The following is a 20,606-nucleotide window of genomic DNA, read 5'->3' on the forward strand; positions in this document are numbered from 1 at the left end:
GCAAACACTTTACACTAACATTCACCTTTTTTGGCAGCTGCAGAGTCATATTTCAAAAAGAAAGAGCATCTTTGCTTTTTGGGTCACAGGTTATTTCCTCAGTTTGGCCACGTTCCACAAAAGATTATGAACTAATTGTTCAAAGTAGGCAAAAGAAAAACTAAAAAGAACTTCAGGTTGTCCTTGCTCCGTCTGTTCTGCTTCATGGCTTGTTTTCTGATCTTAGCAATTATCGCACTGAGTACAGTGCTATTAATCCCTAACCCTCAGAGAGGGAGGATCCTCCAGAGGGCCAATATCGCTGTGCATCGAGCCCATGTTGTAGCCAATATCCGAGTCCACGCTACCCATGGAAGGGTTTTGACCTAAAGTGAATAACTTACCCTGGTGTCTGTAGGATACTGTTACGTTAGATATACCTTGGGCAAGACACTCAACCCCCGAGTCCTCCGATACATCTGCAGCATGTGCACAGAAAAACAGCGGCTGTGTGCACACATGAGCCCTAGCATTTTATAAATACAGTGGCTTGCTACTTAAAAGTCTTTGGTGTGGTCATTAAATCTAGAAGGGAACTATAAGTCAAAATGCAGAATAATAATCTGGACTGTCTGTAATTGTTGATCAGTCAATCGTGTTAGTTTCTGCTGCATTTCCATTTCATGCCATCACTTCTTTATGTTATTCTCTCAAAGGGCAACTTAAGTATAGAGCTGAGGTTAGTAAACTTTGATGACTTAGTCAAATCTGATGCCAGCAGAGGAGCTAGCAGTGAAGGGTTAACAGTTTGAATCCCAGTCAGCGTATTCATTTCACTCTGGTAATCAGTATTAACTAATATTAACTATTAGCCAGATGCCTGAAACTACAGTATCGATATCATAGCGTGAAATCAAACTGTTTAATTTGTATAAAAAAATCCAGCCTTGGTAATATACAGCAGAGATTTTTGTACTTTGACCATGTTCGCTTGAACACTTTACGGATAATAACAATCTGTTAAGCTGCTTCGTGATTCATGACGTGTCATGAATCTTTGTGCGATGACTGATGCGCTCACACATGCATTATTTTCCTCTGTCTCTCTTCCACAGCATGTCTTTATCCTTCTCTCACCCCAACCAATCACAGCAGATGGCCCCGCCCCTCCCTGAGCCTGGTTCTGCTGGAGGTTTCTTCCTGTTAAAAGGGAGTTTTTCCTTCCCACTGTCACCAAAGTGCTGCTCATAGGGGGTCATATGATTGTTGGGTTTTTCTCTGTATGTATTATTGTAGGGTCTACATTACAATATAAAGCACCTTTAGGCGACTGTTGTTGTGATTTGGCGCTATGTAAATAAAAATCAATAGAATTGAATTAGTCATGGCTTAGATTCCATGTGATATCAACGGTCACAAAGCCGTGGATAACACAAGAATAAATGATTCATTTATATTAAAGTAAGGATTTTAAAAATTGAAAAACCATGAAAATATTCGTAGTCTTTTTATACAGTCTATAGTTTTTCCTTAATTTAGGCTAAAATTGATGAAATTATAGAAAAAGTGGTCAATGAAGTTAAGTTTCTTAATTTTTACCAAAAACGATGTTTCTTAAAACATAAGCTAATAACTCAGGTCTCTAAGTTCTCCATGTTTTCTGAGATGTTTTTTGCCTTTTTTTGATAACATCTTCAGTTTGGGTGACGTTTATCTAAATTTTCCATTCCTGCACATTCCACACAACAAACTGTTTATTATCTGAAGTAAAATATTCACCAGCAGAGCTCTGATAACAGCGATAACCGCAGCGTCATGAGGACTGATGTGATACGAATGCACACGTTGAGGAAACCTGGCTGTTAATAGCTGACACTGAACTGATGAGCTTCGGTAAAAAACGACCTCTAAAAAGAGCGGATTTGAATAGAAATGTCTCTGTATGTATTCAAGCTCTGGTCTGAGTTTGGTCGGCTCCAGGTTTATTCATCATTAACGTTGGCAAAATACAAACATTACTTTTGAAAGTTGAATGAAACGGCTCGATGGGTCCACATTCACACCAAACCGAGTCTCAAAGCTGAAGCATTTGGAGTTTATGATGAATGACAGACAGGCAAAACTTTCATTTCCGACAGTTTATTTTCTCCACTTGCAGCACAGCTGGCCTCAGCCAACCTACAGAACCCGCCGTTCATCGGGATCATGGATCGCATCTCTGCCTTGGTTTACTTAATGCAACCCATCGCCTCTCTGCGCTCCTCTGCATCACGTCAGAGACAGTCCTGTGGAGGTTTCAGTGTGTTTTTGATCCATTATTGGAGGCTGAGTGAAGCTTTCTGTTTCCCAATATCTCACGCTGCTTTTGGACGTATCACAGCGCTGCAATAATTTGATTTTTTATCGATCCCCTGAGGGAATTTCGTTTTTACTTTTGTCCCATTTCATAGAGGGTCAGAGGTCAGGCTCGATTACACAGCCGGTGGCTGCGATGACACCGGATGATTCAGTGTTTTGCTCAGTGGAGGTAAGGAAGCAGGAGGATTTAATAGTTGTTGAGATACATCAGTCTGGACTCCACCAGCTGATAACTCTTCCATCAATCAGGCCGTGCTCTCGAGTCCAGGAGGCATCACATCAGGGGCCATTTCACTCATGAAGGCAATTTTTGATGCACTTGTATTCCCATGCTATGCCCCTTTGCACTCCATAACATCTAAAATTTTAGTTTAGTTTACGTTATTTTCAGAGGTTAAAGGTCTCTAACATATAATACAGTGTAGAAGTCAGAGAAAACCATTCTTTATATTTCATGAGTGGGAAATAGAAGCAGCGATTTGGTAAAACATGTCAACATGAATGGAAATTAAGTAAATAAGGCAACAAAGAGCTTAAAAGTCAAGCTTTGGTGCGATCACCTTTTTTCTTCAGCACAGTCTGAGGTGGCCTTTCCTTCATTTCTCTGAGTGGTCTTCAGGAAAAGTTCTCCAGGCTTCTTGAAGAACATTCAAAGCCCTTCTTTGGATGTTGGCTAACATTTCTCCTGCAAGATGTTCCCACACTGCTTCAATAATGTCGCGGTCCGATCCACGGCTGATGCTGTTCCACTCTGTGTTTTTATCTCCAGGTGTGCTCTTACTGCACCTGCAGTGTGTTTGGGATCGCTGTCATGCATTTTTCTTCATAATTCCATTGATTTGAACAAAGACATGCGACACCACCGGCTGAAACGCAGCCCGAACCATAACAGATGCTCCACCGTGTTTAACAGACGGCTGTAACTCCTCTGTTGTGGCTCTCGCCTGACTTCTTCCAGATTCATTTCCAATTGAATTTCTCTCCGTTTCCCTTCTTTAAGCACGGCTTCTTGACAAAGCACTGTCTGTGCTGTGTTCAGTGCTTGCCTTGTGTGAGCTGTGTGTTCTTGTAGCTCTGACTTCATGCTAAATAAGAGATGAGTGTGTAAACAGATGGTTGTCACATCAGAACGCATGTCGCGCTCTCTCCGACTGCTACCTCCCGCAAGATATTGGTTTTTTTTGGCAAATATGAAACCTTCCTATCTACATCTCTCACATGTCACCGTGGCAACGCTTTCCTCTGACACGCTCAAAGCCAAGCCCCGCACGTGCTCAGTAGTGTCAACAAATAACTCCATCCGGCCCACATTGTGATTGAAGTGTTTATCGAACAACAGCACAACAGGTGATGCGGAGGCTGCTTTCAGAACTGGAGATTCAATTGCTGCCGCTAATGTCTGCCCCCCACCCAGCCGCCCCTCCACCCCACCCCACCACCCACACATCTATCAACACATAACTCTTTTCTTCTATTCAGCGACAGAATTGATGTTCCACAGAGACGGAATAAAACTGAAAGGTTTTATTTAACTACAGGTGGGAAAACAAAAATTGTTTGCATCCAGCTTGCAGACAATCAAAGTTATTTGAAAAATAAAATAAAAGAGAGAACTTACACCTGTAGCTTTCCCACGAGATGAGAACAAGCATGTCCCATATGCCTGAAAATAAGAGGCTTCAACCTGGTGGTTTCCTTTTTGGGTGATTCCACAGAAAATCAGTGAGTGCCTCCCACCTGACCCCCTCCAAATCAGCTATTTGTTTATACAGCAATTATAGTATTCATGTAGTACACTTCATAGGTGCAAATGGATATCCACTTGAAATTTCCTGGCCTGAAAATCACGTCCAGGCTCTTCCACAAACCTGGAACCAAATCAGTTTCACACCAGCATCATTGATGAAACTGATCAATGAAACTGAACTAAAAATATTTAAAGTGACTTTTTGCATGCGGCTAAACATAGTCTGTCCTGAACAGTGTAGTAATATTTGTTCACAGATTGAAGTTCAGTCATGCACTCTGCAAACCTGAGTCCACTGGCCCAGCAGGAGGGATCCAAAATGAATACGGATCACGGATTCAGACCAGATCCGGTTCAGCTCTGGTCGTTTCCCAGCTCATCCCGTCTGAATCATAATGGCTTCATTTCCCTGACGTGATTTGTTCCTTTGTTTAAAAAGGCTCCTTTGATCTAAGCTATACTAATTTATGCAATATATATAAAAAATGAAGCAGTTCTTATAATGTGCTTCTTTTTAATGATAAAACTTTAGATGAAAAAAACCTGGAAAGTTGCCCTGCTTTGTTTTTTTTCAGGAATCTGAAACCATGACTGAACTGGAGAACATTAGATCAGAGGTTTTATCCAGTAATAGCAAAAAAAGTGAGGTTGTTACATTTCATCAGTAGATTAAGCTTTTACTAAAAAATTATTGAAACATAGAAATGATCATTAACTATAGAAAAAACAGTTTTTATTCATTAAACACTGTCTTGAGGATAATAACGTCACAGACCGTCTCTCCTGTCGGGTCACAGCTGAGTAATTAGATTAAAAATCAAGAAGAAAAATAAGATTCCAGCTTCATTTAATCAAAATTACATTTGGATAAATGACAGCAAATGTTCTAACAAATTATATATTTAGTATCAAAGTTTTATTCTGTCTGTCATGACAACGGAGCTAATCGAAATGAACCTTTTTAAACTTCCTGTTTTTTAATATAAACAGTCAGCACTGGCACGTGTTCATATTCAGGGTGAACATTCCCAGAGCTGATTGGAGCAACTCTGATCAGCTGTTCTGGCGGCTCTGAGTTGATTTTTAAACTCAAAGATTGTTTTACCTGCTTCCTCGAATAGGGCCCACAATCTGAAGACCAAACCTCATTTCAGTTTACGAGTTATTATTATTTCAGAGTAACAGAAGCATGCACTGATACTGTGGACATTTTATCTGATTTCCTATCATTCAGAAAAACTCAAGAAAGTGAATTTTGGGCAAAGCTTGAATAATCATATCACCTGGTGGGATACGGTCAAAATAACCTGGAGGTTATGCGGGTTACTTTGTACCCACATTTTGTTACCAGGTTCATCATCTAGCTGTATCTTTTTTTTTAACCCTTACAAGTGTCATGTTTCCATCTCATGTCTGAGAATCTGTTCCTAAATGGGCTGTCTTGCTCTTTGTTCTACACGACACCAATCAGGTGTAACACTGTGGCCACTGACAGGTGAAGTGAATACCACTGATTATCTCTTCAGCACAGGACCTGTTAGTGGGTTGGATATGTATATTAGGGAGCAAGTGAACATTCTGTCCTCAAAGTTGTTTTTATGGAGGAAAAATGGGCAAACATGAGGATCTGAGGAGGTTTGAAAAAGGGACAAATCTCTAAAACTGCAGATTTGTGGGGTGTTTCCATCTGCAGGGGTCATGAAAAGCGGTCCAAGGAAGGAACAGGGGTGAACCAGCGACAGGGTCATGGGTGGCAAAGGCTCTTTCATGCATGTGGAAGTGACAGCTGTCCCCTCTGGTTTGACCCAGCAGACAAGCTACTAAAACTGAAACTGCTGAAAAATGTAAAGGTGTCAGAATACACAGAGCATCACAGTTTGTTGGCACCAGTCAGGATGCCATCTGCCACGAAGCAAAGATGGTTCAGGAACGGTTTGAGGAGCACAAAAACGGGTTTGAGGGGTTTCACCAGATCTCAGTCCAAACAAGTCCGATCCACGGAGGACTTAAAGGATCTGCTGCTAACATCTTGGTGCCAGATACCACAGCACACCTTCAGGGGTCTAGTGAAGTCCATGCCTCGGTACACTTAAGTTACAATGTGGCAAAAGTTTTGGTTTTTTCATCAATGCAGAAACTGGATGTCTACCCAAGCTAGAATCCAGTTATAAGTTTTAAAGATTTTATGGGTTAAAGGGTGACTGAGATCTCAATTAAAAATGACATTAAATGGTTAGTAAGTGGAATTGGTCCCAAATTAGTCATTTTCTTCCTCTATCAGCAGGAGCAGTCAGAGCAGGGGGATAATTCTGCTCCGCTTTCAACAGATTACTGTCATTTTTCAATTATGCAAAATCCTCCCACGGACGTTAGATGATGAGAGTTATAGTCATGCAGAAGTTAAGTGGTAGAAAAAAAGTTCACCTTCTCCATACCTGCTGCTGTGATTTAAAGTGAGTGTGCGTGTGCAATTGCACTGAGGGTTAACAGAAAAGTTGTGTTTTTGCAGCTGGAAAGTTACAGGAAGTCATGAAGAGGTGTTTATGATACGACTATAACAGGGTGGGTATTGTTTCTTTTTTAGGTTATTTCTAAAACGCATCGACATGAAGAATCTGAACAAAACAAAATAAGAGGCGCACACTCGCAGGAGCACAAGACCTAACTGTGAAAGTCCATTTGTGACCATTTCCAGATGAATCATTTTGGGTAGAGGGTATATTTTGTCACCACAGGGAATCAAAATACCGTAATTGTCGGGCTATAAGCCGCTACTTTTTGCACCAGCTTTGAACCCTGCGGCTTTTAGTCAGGTGCGGCTTTTCTATGGATTGTCCATGATTGTTGTCATATCGTAAGACGATTTGTTTTGTTTGTTCCGCTGTTGTACGGCACTACGTTGCCTGGCGGAAGGATTGGGGTTCAAGAGTGGTATGTTGGTCACATGTCCATCCGCCAGGCAACATAGTGCCGTACAAGTAGCGCGAAAAACAAACTTCAAAGTAGCGCTACGCATTCAGCGGGAGGCGTGGATGACCAGCGGCGATAAACTTGCGAAAAGCAAGTTGTGCTCAACTCTACCGGTGGATTCTGACAGCGTGGAAAAGTGTGCAAACATCCACGATCACCAACGGATTTCGAAGGGCTGGACTGCTGCATGATGAAGAGGAGGACACCGCCACGGCCCTTCAGAGGGTGTTCGACTCTGACACTGACAATGACAATGAGGATTATCTTTGGTTTTGAAAGTGACAACGAAGGAGAGAAGCGGAGAGTGGATGACGAAGCCATCCTGAGCCTGTTTGTATCCGACACTGGAGAAGAGGACTTTGGTGGTTTTAGTGGGCAGGAAGAAGAGAAAGATGGTGGTGAATGACTGACTTTTCTTCTTGTTAAAGCCGTGTCACTGCACCTGAACCTAAAAGGTAGGCTGAATCTATTTTTCTGGTGTGCTGTAGGTTACTGTTATGTACTACATTTGTTACTCATTTATGAAGCACAGCACATGTGCAAATATGTACCCATAACTTGTTTTTCAAAATATTAATAAAAGGGGTGTGTCTCCAAACAGCCATCTCTTTCCTGACAATTCGCTTTGTGCATATTCTCTTACATATGATAAGTCAACATTGAAACACCTGCGGCTTTTAGTCAGGTGCGGCTAATGTATGTACAAAACAGGATTTTCCCCTGATTTTAGCTTGTGCGGCTAATATTCAGGTGCGCTTTGTAGTCCGGGAAATACGGTAATTTAGCAGAGGCACTGATATACAAACCACGTGGTGAGAAACCCCCCATCACTTCTAGCAACTCAAATCCAGACTTTAATCACTCTAATATCTTTATTTTACACCAAAACATGAAGAGAAGTATCAATCGTATTGGATGCGAATCCCAAATCCTAAACTGGTAGTGGTCGTGCATAAGAAGGCAAAAGTCCATGAAACAGCCCCAGGGTCATACATGAGGACATCAGTGAGGAACAAAAGAAAAAACAGAAGCACTGGAGCATCAGGAAATGTTTGGAAAGCTATAAATGTACAAGAAACAGAGGTTTTAAACTAGAACAGAAAGAAAATGTCTACAGCTCTCATGGGCTGTGTGGGGTTCAACAGGCTGCCAGTCGACTGCAGGGCCAACTGTTTCACAAAGACTACAAATACCCAGGAATACATAACGTTCTGATTTGGGAATTATTCAGAAACCAGTGGGAACTCATTAATGAATAAACCCTTAATTCTGGATGTCAACATAGGCAAAGACGGAAATGCAGGTCGATCACAGGAACTCACCACGCCATACGCAACTGTGTCGCTGTAGGATCGGAGCTCAGGGTAGATGTTGGAGAGGAACCAGCTGAACGGTCGACAGCGGAGTCTTGACCGCAGGGCCTTCCTCTTTGAAATGTCCCCGATGTCTATTCCTGAGTTCTAGGCAAGGAAATAAACACACACAGATCCAAGTTTTACATGCTGAGCATTTTACTGCCACCCAATGACCTCGAGCAACACGATAAATACAAAAAGAGCTTCAATTTTCTTACATTCGACGTAGCAATAAATAAAAACACGTGCAGCATTCAGGCGTCTGCGTCCTTTGAGCACTACTACATCCTTGGAATGGCAATGAAAGAGTCGGAAATGATAACTGAGCAGAAGAACAGCAAGGAATGTTTAAAAAGGAGCCTCACAGAGTGCGATACTCAGTGAGGAACGGCTGAAATGAAACAGAAATTAAGCAGAATCTACATAAAAAGTATGTGAAATGTTCCCGAAAGATTGTTTTCCTGCCAAGAGGAAATTTACCCTACAGACATAAATTGTTCTTGGTCCTACAAATTTGAGCATATACTGGTTGATCTGCATTGAATCACTGTAAATCTGGTCTGCAACACTGTGCTCATACAAAAAACAATATCAGAGAAGAGCTATTGCCGGGCTCGAGCAAACTGGAAGACAAGAGCGATCTACAGGCTTATAATGAAACTAGCTATGAACTGAAGGACTACTTTGGGTGAGTTAGGTATATGTGCGATCACTCAGATATGAGTCTGACTTCGCATTAGACCTGAACACACGTGGTTGAAACATGGATACTAAAAGGCTGAACTAGTGTGAACTTTTTGGGATTATGAGGGTTTGGTTAGGTTTTGATAGGTCAGCTAAACCTGGTTAAGAAACACACTGTAGATCTTTGTTATACAGTATTCAAATGACTTGTCATCTGAAAATGTAAACAAACAGGAAGTGACAAAAACGGTAGTACCTCTAATGACCGCTTGAGGGTGGGTCCAAAAGCAAATCGATCTCAATGCTAAAACGTGCAACGTTACGACATGAAACGGTATGATGGAGCTTGACACAGAATAAATAACCAAGCTCTCTAGTGTCATCTGGTAAGTTAACGCTCAATTATTTTATCTAACTTTCATCACACATACAACTAACATGCTAAGAATTGTCCAAAATCCACAGCGAAAATGTAGCTCCATCTTTTATATACAGTATATCTTTGCACAACAACAATCCTTCAGAGATGCATTTGCTTGTTATTTATGTGCCACTGACTTTCTAGTGGATCTCCATGGTGGCATTCATGGCTGCTAGAAAATCTGTAACACAACCCCTGAACACAAATAAACATGTCCACAATAACACCCCCGCACAGGGAGAAGAAGCACCACACACACACACACACACACACACACACACACACACACACACACACACACACACACACACACACACACAGTGAGTGCAGTGTGTTTACCTGCAGTGGAACGTTCCAGGCCATGTAGACGTGACTCTTGTACTGGTCCATCCAGACCTCAGCCACCCTCAGAGCATTGCGGCGGACGTGAGCCGTCAGGTTCTCCGTGTAGGGTTTGTGGGCACGCTCGATGTGGGCGATCCGAGAGCAGGGCAGGACCTCTACACTGCCACCGCACTGCCACACCTTTGTTACACACACACACACACACACACACACACACACACACACACACACACACACACACACACACACACACACACACACACACACACACACAAATGTAAATTCTGACATGTGAGGACTGTGGGGACTCCCAAAAAAGGTAGAGATATTTTCAGCACCTGCCAGGTTACTGCCAGTTAAACCTGTGTCCTCTGAATAGGGGATTAAAACCTGCTGAAACTGAGCCTGGCTGATGGAATTAGCATGAATAGAAAGGTATCACAGGCACACAGTGGTGATGCCTACCCAGATGCTGCTATTTTCATCTGTCTGCACTTGTTTGACAGTGGAAGCTGTCCTACATGCCTATGTAGGACTAGCCAGGCTCATGACACATGTGACAAATGTTATTTCAAGTCATACATGTTTTAGTAAAACAATATTTGGTGTGTGTGTGAGGTAGCACATCATAGAAAACTCATGTTTGGATTCTTCCTTCTTTTGTGCCATATACGGTAATGGAAAAAAGTGTCTTTGGATTCAAAGGTTTTCTGTGTGAGGAGATAATAAATACAAACTTCACACCCTCAGCAGGTTCTAAAATTAGGTAAATACAACCTCAGAAGTACAGCTACACGTGGGATATTATACCGTATTATTATTTATCAGAATAAAAACTAAAAATGCAGAAGCAGTGCCTGAAAAGCTAAGCACTATCTTCCTGCTTCCACTACTCACGATTCAGACAAGCCACAGTTAACATGTTAAAGGCTCAAGTTCATGACAGACATGGCTGGTTTGGAAGGGCTATCAGGGCCTCTTCTCTTTAAAAAGAACACAGCAGCACAGCTTAGGCCTGGAAAGCTGCATCTGAACAAACCACAAGACTCCTGCAACAATGTCCTTTGGACAGAGACCAAAGTGGAGATGTTAGTCCATCATGCACAGCAGCACATTTGGAGAAAAAGAAACACAGCACATCTCATACCAGCTGTCAGCAGCGTGGTGGAGGCATGAGGATTCTTCTAGAGTCAGATGTGAGGCCATCTGTCCAAAAGCTAAAGGTTGGACCAAACTGGGTCAACAGGACAAAGATCCCAAGCACATCATCAAGTGTCCAACAGAAAAGTATCCAGGTGCTGCAGTGGTCCAGAGTACAGACCTCAGCCTGACTGAGATGCTGTGGTGGGAGCTTCAGAGAGCTGTGCATACATGCATGCTGCAAAACTCACTGAACTAAAGTAACTAAGGAAGCTCAGAGCCTTTAATATGTGCAGCAAGATGTCAGAGATGTTTATGTCTGTGGTAGCGAGTGCATCTAGTCTCTGTTCTCCCTCAGACTCCACCTCGCTGCCATAAAGAACACTACCATTCTCTTCAAAGCTGCATAATAACTCTTCGTTCTGTCAGACCCCAAACATATTTGTATCATACCTCCATGCAGCTGTTATTCTCATATGATTTATTAATGCAACTTGCAATTTTCTCTTACACAATGTGAGTCTTGTACTGTTTTAATCCAACTTCTTTTTTCATCACTGTCGTAAATATATAAAGTTCCTCACCTCATCGTGCAAGGTCTTCATCAGGCGCCTGCAGCACTTTTATTCTAAATGTGTTGTTTATTGCAGACTTTAGTATTTTTGCTCTTGATCGTGAAAATAAAAACCTGGTGTTAGAAAGGATCATAATAAGTCATGTTTAAAGGCTAACCCCACTGGCCTGTTACACCAAGCAAAAATATGCACGTTGACAAAATGTTACTGCAGCTAGAACTTCTGCACGGCTGTTGTTAACATCTTGCAGCGGTTAAACACTGACTGTCAGTGCTAAACAAAACCTTCCTGACAACGAAGTCGATACAGTACTCAAACAATGCTTTGATGTGGAATAATCGAACATCTTTCACCAGCTACAGGTATTTTATTAGTGTTTCGGCCCACAGCTGCATATCTAAATGTTTACTACTTTGCCCTCCGGTGAGTTTCAGAGTATGATGCGATGTGCACCGTCTCAAAGGTGAAGGAATTACATGGATCACGGGTCAGTAGGAGAGAAGCAAAGGCCATCTCTGCTGGTACTTTAGCTACTTTGAGCTCTTCCTTCTCAACATCAACTCCACTCATATTAACTTTTTTTCAGGGGTCCAATTCAAACCACTGCCAATAACAGCGAAGGACATCGTTGACTGATGTATGAGCGAGGCAGCAAATACATCGCAGGGTTACCTAGACAACGGAACTTGGAGTGTCCACTAGTGACCACCTGTCAGCTACAAAGCAAAGTGCAACAATCAAGCTGCTTCAAATGTGGACCAACTTTCAGGAAATAGCAACACTTCTCCAGAAATATTCTAGAATTCGCCACGTTTGGTCAGAAGATTATTGTACCATTGTTTCCACAATAGCGCTGCTCAACACTGAGCTGCAGGCACCTTAGGATTTCACAAACAAATGCTGGGAAATGCTGATTTGAATAGAAACTCCTGTTCCCTCTATTGCAATCCTGCACTCCTGTGCATTTGTGTTCTAATCCCTCCTGCCGGCCAGCCTCCTTCCCTCTATCCTACCAAAGCAAAGCGCTGCTGCAGAACAACAGCAGAAACTGTAGCGCTGGCCTGACGCCCAGGCAGGGCCAAATTCAGAGATAATACATGCTTCTTTCAGAAATACCTCAACACTTTCTATAAAGGATTTACAACATGGGGTTAGAGTATAAGGAGCTATTCTTCGAGTATAACAATCTACCTCTGAGCATGTGGGTGTGCAGCGTGAGATAGAGAATGGCATCAGGAAAAAGGGGAAATGAAAGAAGGAGAGATTCAAAAAAGGATATAAAAAGAGGAGGTGCTGGGATAAACACACAGGGAGATAAAGCGGGAATAAAGAGAGGAGATAAAGAGAGTGAAATAAAGGGGAGAGAAATCTGGTCTTCAGTGATCTTTTCGAGAAGTCTTTTCTTTTTTTGGCTTTGTTATTTTTGTTCACGGGTGAACACAGGGTCATGTGCCAAATACTACACAGCAAACATCACAGAGCATCATTATGACTTTGAGAACTCGCAGTTTGGGTGCGTGTGCATCCGCTGTCTGGGAAGTTGTGTCTGGCTGACTTGTACGGGTGTCACCCAGACAAAACGCAGCACATTTACATCCCTAATTGTCTCCCGGCCTGTCTCCTTTGGTGAAATGTGGAACAAATCTTGCTGTCAGACTTGTGTTTTTAAAAGTTTTTAATGAGAAAATGAGCAGCAAAAGGCATAAACAAGTTGTGAATTATAAATCGCATTGAGCGAAGACAACCACCCGTCGTGATGGAGCGAGAAAAAAAAAAAGACAATGAGTGTTAAATATGCACAATATTACGCCAGCACGGCGCAGATCAGGCTTCATGAAAGCAATCTTTATCACTAAAAGGAGCATGCAGGCCAGAGATACGGAGAGCTTCTGCAGAAACCGAGGGAGCGCACGAACAAATCGCTGATAAAAAAGAAAAAGTAGTCTGTGTTTGGTATGAAGATAGAAATAGAACAAACGGAGTGTTTTCTGAGTTAAACCCAGGGCCAAAACCAACACATGATGAAATAGTTAGATTAGGAGCAATGCCCCTGGGACATGTGTGCAGAACTGATTCTGTCAAAATATCACCGCCGATTTACATAATCATTGATCTGAAAAAGGGGCTTCTACAGCTCTGTGTGCTGAAACATTGACGTTCCCTGTCATTCCTGATGTTTTTATAGAAAACCACGAAGTAAAAAACTCATCAGAATAATGATGTGCGTGTCGAGGCGGGGGCTCTATAGAATTCCACGTGCTGCTGAGTTCAGGCTTCAGATGGTCCTGTGGCACTGGAAGTGTTTGCTACAGAAATAAAATGTCAATACTCTGGCTAACCTTTGGTTGCTCTTTCAGCTGTTCCAAAAAACTCCACACACGGAGTTGTAACCTGTCCACATCCACACAAAATGCTCCACAGCCCCTTTGAAGTGCTTCTACGCTGAAACCGCTCCATTTTGCTTCACCGTTGCTGTCAACCCTGCAGAGGGCAACTGACTCTTGGCCCCGTTTCAGCACACAGGCCAACAAGTAATGTGGGCAGAGCGGCCGACGGCTGAGGGGAGCATCTGATCTGGGTCAGAAAGACGTGCACTGCGGTCGTGGTGGCGACAGTGAGCTCATCCCCCCACAGAGGGACCCTCACTACTTCTGCTTCACTGAATAAACCATCCAACTCTCCGCTGTGCTAATGTCAACAGGTGTTCAATTTGTCTCTGCAGTGTGGGCTTATGCAGAGTAATTATATGGCAAAAGAGCTCTATAATAGAGAATAACCTCACTGCATGATGCAGCAGCACTCTTGCTCTCTGCACTGTGAGGAGCTAAGGAGAAAGGCATTATCAGACCTGTAGCAGGCTTGACATTCATGCTTCATATGGAGTCACATCCGAGTCCTCCACAAAAGCTTCCGTGAGACAAAGGAAGGCACAACACAGCCAGTGACCAGACACATTTATATTCATGACATCATAGTGTGTTTATGACATAAGGTTGTAGCTGTTCTAAAAATGCACAGAGCCAAATATACTAAGTGGAACTAATAAGCCTGACTGCAAAACGCTGTGTGCTGGACTGGAAAGTTTGTCGGGTGAATAATCTGTGAAACAAATCGTCAGCCAGTTCTTTTCAAAGATGCCCTGCACCATCAATCAGACCTCAGGAGGGAGGATCCACTAACCAGCACAGCAGTGTAACTGTGGGGTTCATGCACATGTCTCAGAATAACACTTCAGGAAGCAGCTGAAGAAGCAGCAGCAGGTTCTGATAAAAGGGAAACTGTTAAAATCTGAAGGTTGAAGGAACAAATAGAAGAAACCAAAAGATGATTTGCCACCAGATCCTGATCCATGCATGCATCACTCCCCTTTATTCTGACTTAAATCCAGTGACCCCTGAACGACATTCTTTGAACACACTTCACACCTGAAAAAGAAGAAAAGACTACATGAGAGCTGATTTGTGAGGCTGCAGATCTCTACATGCGCCCTGCTGTGTGAAGACACAGACGTCTGCTGCCTGAAGTTTTCATTATGAACCAATGTCTGCGTAGCAATGTAACTAATACCCTGAAACACTGCCAACTCTGCTGCTCCCTGTAACTTTATGCATGTGTAATGAGCCACTCCCCCCTCTCTCGGTCCTCCATGTTAAGCTCTGCTCTCTTACATTAAACAGAAGTATTAAGGAGCAGAAATAGACGCGTCTCAGCTCGAAACATCTGGCTGAGCAACTACAGGAGCCAAAGGTTAGGCATGTATTCCCTCCTCATTCCAAATTATCAAAGCAGCAACTTTAACAACCACATAAGGTGCATAAAATATCATTATTTGAAAAGTTTGAAAATTGCTCTTGCAAACGTAAAAAAAAAATCCTGTCCGAGTGGTTCCTTCATTTTCTCTCTAACTTTTCAACACCTACAAATATGCAATGCACTTCTGCGAGCTGCAGAAGCACCTGTGTTTGTGACCTTTAATAAATCTGGTGCAATATTTCCTATAAGTGCACTCTTCCTATTGGAGTTTAGACTGAGATAACACAGCTCCTGTAGTCAACATCCAGCCAACATTCCTTTACAGGTAGCGTCGCACTCACAGCAGTTCGCCTGCGTTCTTGTTTACAGGTGGAGGGGTATAATTACTGGGGAAACATCCACCATTCCCGAGCAAATACAGGGAGCATCAGTCAGCTTGGATGCTGGCAGGTCTGCTTGTTCAGCTCTTTAGCTCCATAACCTAAGCAATACCTTATTTTTCCACCAGGGGCAGCAGAGCAGATCTTTTACTGAAGGTCTCTGTTCATCTGTTGAAACATAGATACTGAATAAAGCACTGAAAAGGTTAAGATTGCAAGGAGGGATCCAAAAATAGTGGCAGTGCTGTAATCAGTCCAAACATGCATGAGGTGATTACTCTGAAGGGGAGATTGGACACATTTAAATCGACAGATTTCAGTTTATTTCGGGCCAGTTTCTGAAACCATAGTTGCTGCTGGCTTGTCCCACCATAACTCAAATCAGCTTTCAGTTCTTCTCCCTCGATTCTGATCATTTAGCTCCAAGCATGCCTTCTTTAGCTTTTTACGGTTCATTGAAGGCTGCCGATGTGGGTTTCTTTTACTGCTGTTTTAGAAGAATGGAGCCAGGGGGAAGGTGGCATTTAAAACGTCTATTAATGCATCACAAATGGATGCAGTCAGACAAAGTTAATGATAACTGGGCTGTATGTCTGTTTTAGAGGGCACAGTACAGTAACAACCAGAAACTTCTCTCTGTGTTTCATTTATTTATCTATTCTTTTCTAGACTTGGTGGTTCAGATCAGCATCAGCCAGCCCGGCCTGATAATCAAACCTGCCCGACACAGACACGGTTGCAGTAAATCACTCCACACCGAGCCTGAGTCAACAGTTTCTCTCGATGGCTCCTGGATACATTCAGCCTCAACGCTGTGTCATCCTCCCGGGGCTGATTGGCAGCCTCAGGATGACTGTGCTTGTGCAGAGCCCAAGGCCTCTAGAGATCCGATTAGAGATAGAGTCCCTCTGGTAACTTAATGTTCTGATGGAGTTAGGCTGCCTGAAAATGAAATAAAATGTGTTGCTGCTCAAATTTGCCAGAAACTACAAGAAAACTGGAAGATGTGGAAGTTACTGTCACCATAATGTGATATATTCATATAATTTTATCATATTAAGTTACAATTTGTAGTTGTTACATCATTAGTAATTAGCCAGTTTGGGTGAGTCACCGATAAAGATGCTGCTCTATCAAAGGAAAGGTCATTCTTTTTTCTGTATGCTAGGCGAGCCATCCTTTTAGCACAGTTCAGGTTGGATGGTGACAGCAGCTGATGCTGTTGTTAGGCGGCCCACGCTACATGTGTTTGTAGGTTACTGTATGGAAAGTGCTGGCAGAGATCTCAATCGATATAATTCAAATCAGTTTTACTGGTATATGCAACTGTTCTTGAATTTTAAGATAAAGGTCCAAAAATTAACAGCTCCTTATGAGCAAGAAAAACACCCTTTTAACAGGGAGCAACCTGTTAAAACCAGGCTCGGGGAGGGAGGGCCACCAAAGACACAGTGTGGAAGAAAGCCTGAGCTTAATAAGGCTTTATAAAGACACAGAGAGAAACATTTGAGTGAAGAAGAAACACCCAGTGCATCATGGGATGCCCCCAGCAGCCTAGACCTATTGTAGCATAACTAACGGAGAATTCAGCATCACCTGATCCAGCCCTAACTTTATGCAGGTGTAAATAAATATATTTTGAAATAAACTGACACTTTTTCCTCATAAAATGACAGTTTTCTATTAATGCATGCTGGCTGTATCCTTGTAAGGACTTTACATTATAATATAAAGCACCTTGAGGTGACTTGTTGTGATTTGGTGCTATATAAAGAAAACAGAACTGAATTGACGGGTCAGTTTAAGATTGATAACGGTTATCATTGCTCCATGTTTCACCAGTAACTAGTTTTTAGAAGTCTGGTTAAACCAAGCTGTCAGGCAGCTGCTGCTGATTACATCAAAATGGCGAGTGTGGCAAAAGTTTTGACACCAATACATTAAAAAAACGAATTTTTACTATAATCAAAACCATCTGTTTCATTCTGGACTGTATCGTAAGGGTCTCCATGAAGCTGGACAAAAAGGAGTTCTTGAGTATTCAGAAATTAATCAGTTTGGTTATAAAAAAAAGTTTATAAAGACCGTCTCACCCTGATTCCAAGCTCCACATTTTCTCCACCATAAATTTCCATGCCCTCATCAAGCAGGCCAATCTCTTCAAAGTATTTCCTGTCGACCACAAAGCAGCCAATCAGAGCAGGGCTCCTAGAATGAGAGGAAAGAGAAAAGGTCACAGAAAAATGAAGCTTGCTTTATATTAAAGTGAATGCACTGTCATTAGGCCCTTTAAAAAATATAATGCAAAGCCTTCTCCTCTACCCACATACAACAGCTATGTCCTAATCCACAATTAGCCTCATACTGGGGCTAATTGTGGGGATCAAGCCCCCTGCAGATCTATTTTTCAAGTACACTGCACATTCGCTGCTCTAAACATAGTCCTTAGTCTTGCATGAAAACCCAAGCAGTGCATTATACTCACAAATGATGCAGTTGTCAAAATGATGCCTTCACCTAACACAACTACTTCAGGACATTTTGTGGAAATTCAGGCGGGAAGAGTACACAAATCTTTCATCAACATCAAACTGAACCAACAGGGGTGAAAAATAACTCCTATTAGTATTCATGCTGTCAGTCGCACACATCTCTTCTTATCAACATGAAATACAGCAGCGCAGCAAAAACAGCTTGTTTGGGTGAATTTTGCATCCCAGTGGATACACACAGTGGCAAACAGCCAGAAACCAAAAAAAGACCCCCCCCCCCCGGCTTTCAACACATTCTTTTTCATACAACATTCAGTTAAAGAGTTGTTTTTATTTTGCAGCCTATAGCGTACAGCAAATACTGAGCTATGGAGTTCTCATTATCAATCTGCAGTGGTGCTAAATGTGAGGTGCAGAGGAAACACTTCCAGGTGTGCTGAAGCACTAAGAGTTCCTTTCACTGGAACTAAGAGCCGAGCCCCCGCACCGTAATCCCCCCTCCACCAAACTTTACACTTGTGCAGTCAGAAAAGTACCGTTGCCCTGGCAACCGCCAGATCCAGACTGGTCCGTCGAACTGCCAGACGAAGGAGCGCGATTGGTCACTCCAGAGACATGTCTGCACTGTTCTGTATTTCACTGCATTTTAGTAGTAGTATCCATTATCGCATTCAAAGGTGGATTTTCTGAAGCTCAGCGGAACAATGTGCGTCCGAACACTGCCTCTCACAGACCGTAACTCATCATCTTCTGATAACTAGGAAGAGCACAATACGCATGTTTACTTAAGAAATTAGATACCGATTTAACAAAACTGCTCTGAAAGCGATTAAGCGGTAACAATACTCTCAAGCGGTCCTCCCGAGCAAATCCAGCAGCAATCTGCACTTGAACAAAAGTGCTTAAGAAGATAGAGAAATAAATAATTGGGCCCATTTATCTTCCTCCATTACAATATTGAGCAGGATACGTCCTCTTGTTTTTCTCCAAATCTATAAACACTGTATTATTGATTTACTTGCCATAAACCTCAACAACAGACATGTTATCCTCTTTGCACGTATTGGTGAGCAGGCAATTCTGCTGTCATTACTGGGCTGTTTGTCTGTACTGGTCTCTGGTGTGCGTAAGCAATCTTTCTCCGTTATATTGGCAACACTTTCCTGGCCACTGAAGATCATTCTTTGTGGGTATGCGTGGTGACTGTGCGTGGTGTTCAGGACATCAAATAAGCAGACATAAAATGCACCTGCTCTCCTTCTTAAATGTTAACTGTAACGGCCCACCGAGACCGTTTTTATGTCTTACACTTAATTTGCTCGGTAGCTGTATTGCTTCCCGCGGGTTTTATACGGGTTACTGACACTACACTAAGCAGAATTTACATGCGTAATTATTCATGGGGATTAGTGTTGGAGAAATTATAATGTAAAAATAATGAGCTTAGTAAGTGATCTTATCAACCCTACTTCAATATGCTTCAAGTCAAATGATTAATAATTAATACATTCTTGGACTTCTTTCACATAAAGAGGTTCCTTTTAATAAAATAAAACCATTTCTTTTTCCCCCTCATATTTTTTTTTACATTATCGAGCCTCAGAGCTCATCTCCCGTTTACCTGATAGGCGCCGTGTTGTTGTGCTGCGTCCACCAGGACTTTGGCGGGTTGAGGTATCTGCACCACAGCTCCCAGTCGAAGCCCTGAGCAGACAGAGGGTATTCCTCGATCTCAAAGGTGTCATACTTGATGTTGTCAAATGAAGGCGAGACCACCCGGGTCCGGTCCTCCTTTATTCGCTGCAGAATAGGCTCCGCCCTGCAGGATGATAAAGTACAGATAGGAATGTGTTTATAAAGACAAAAGCAAATTATTGAAGAGATCGGTCTTACGCTGCGAGCTGCAGGGATTAACGTGGTCTCTCCCATCATCTCACATCATGTTGTGAGAAGAATCAACACCATAAAGTATAGATTACTGGAAAAACAGTCTTTGTAGATGTGGTTTCATCACATTTTGACTCTGCATCAGCTACAAGCAGAGCTGTGCTAAGCCTGTCCGAACCTATGTCTTCCCCACCCAATGCACACATCTCCTGTGGTGTGCACAACCTCACTGAGTTCTGTACCACACAGGATGTGGCACTGGGCACTGCTCTCGTCGTTCACTGCTAACGGGGGAAGTTTCTTCTGATCTGAGGTCATATTAGAAAGAACCGAGTAGCAAGGCAGGACAGGCAGGGTGTTTGTGGCTCCTGAGAGGGGTGAGAGGCTCATGTGTATTGGCGTGCTTCCCGATGCAGTGAGGGGGCGACTGGTGGCACCAGCTAAACCACCAGCTGGAGCGATTGGCACACGCATAATGGGGTCGGTGTGCCCACCAGCAGACACATCCATTTGTGCAGAT

General features: G+C 42.6%; 1 protein-coding gene across 1 annotated transcript in view; it reads right to left on the minus strand.

Moving 5' to 3' along the window:
- Nucleotides 1–20,606, minus strand: part of galnt18a (UDP-N-acetyl-alpha-D-galactosamine:polypeptide N-acetylgalactosaminyltransferase 18a) — a 178,217-nt gene that overhangs the window by 33,128 nt on the left and 124,483 nt on the right. The window contains exons 5-8 of the mRNA XM_085414982.1: nt 19,821–20,018; nt 17,801–17,915; nt 9,854–10,039; nt 8,377–8,514 (exon numbers count right to left, since the gene is read on the minus strand). Coding sequence (XP_085271108.1) covers nt 8,377–8,514; nt 9,854–10,039; nt 17,801–17,915; nt 19,821–20,018 — 637 coding nt within the window. The remainder of the gene's footprint in view (nt 1–8,376; nt 8,515–9,853; nt 10,040–17,800; nt 17,916–19,820; nt 20,019–20,606) is intronic.

The sequence above is a fragment of the Rhamphochromis longiceps genome, linkage group LG7 (genome assembly GCF_057381845.1).
Source record: "Rhamphochromis longiceps isolate RC_006_pf linkage group LG7, R_longiceps_female_GT1.1, whole genome shotgun sequence".
Lineage (NCBI taxonomy): Eukaryota > Metazoa > Chordata > Actinopteri > Cichliformes > Cichlidae > Rhamphochromis > Rhamphochromis longiceps.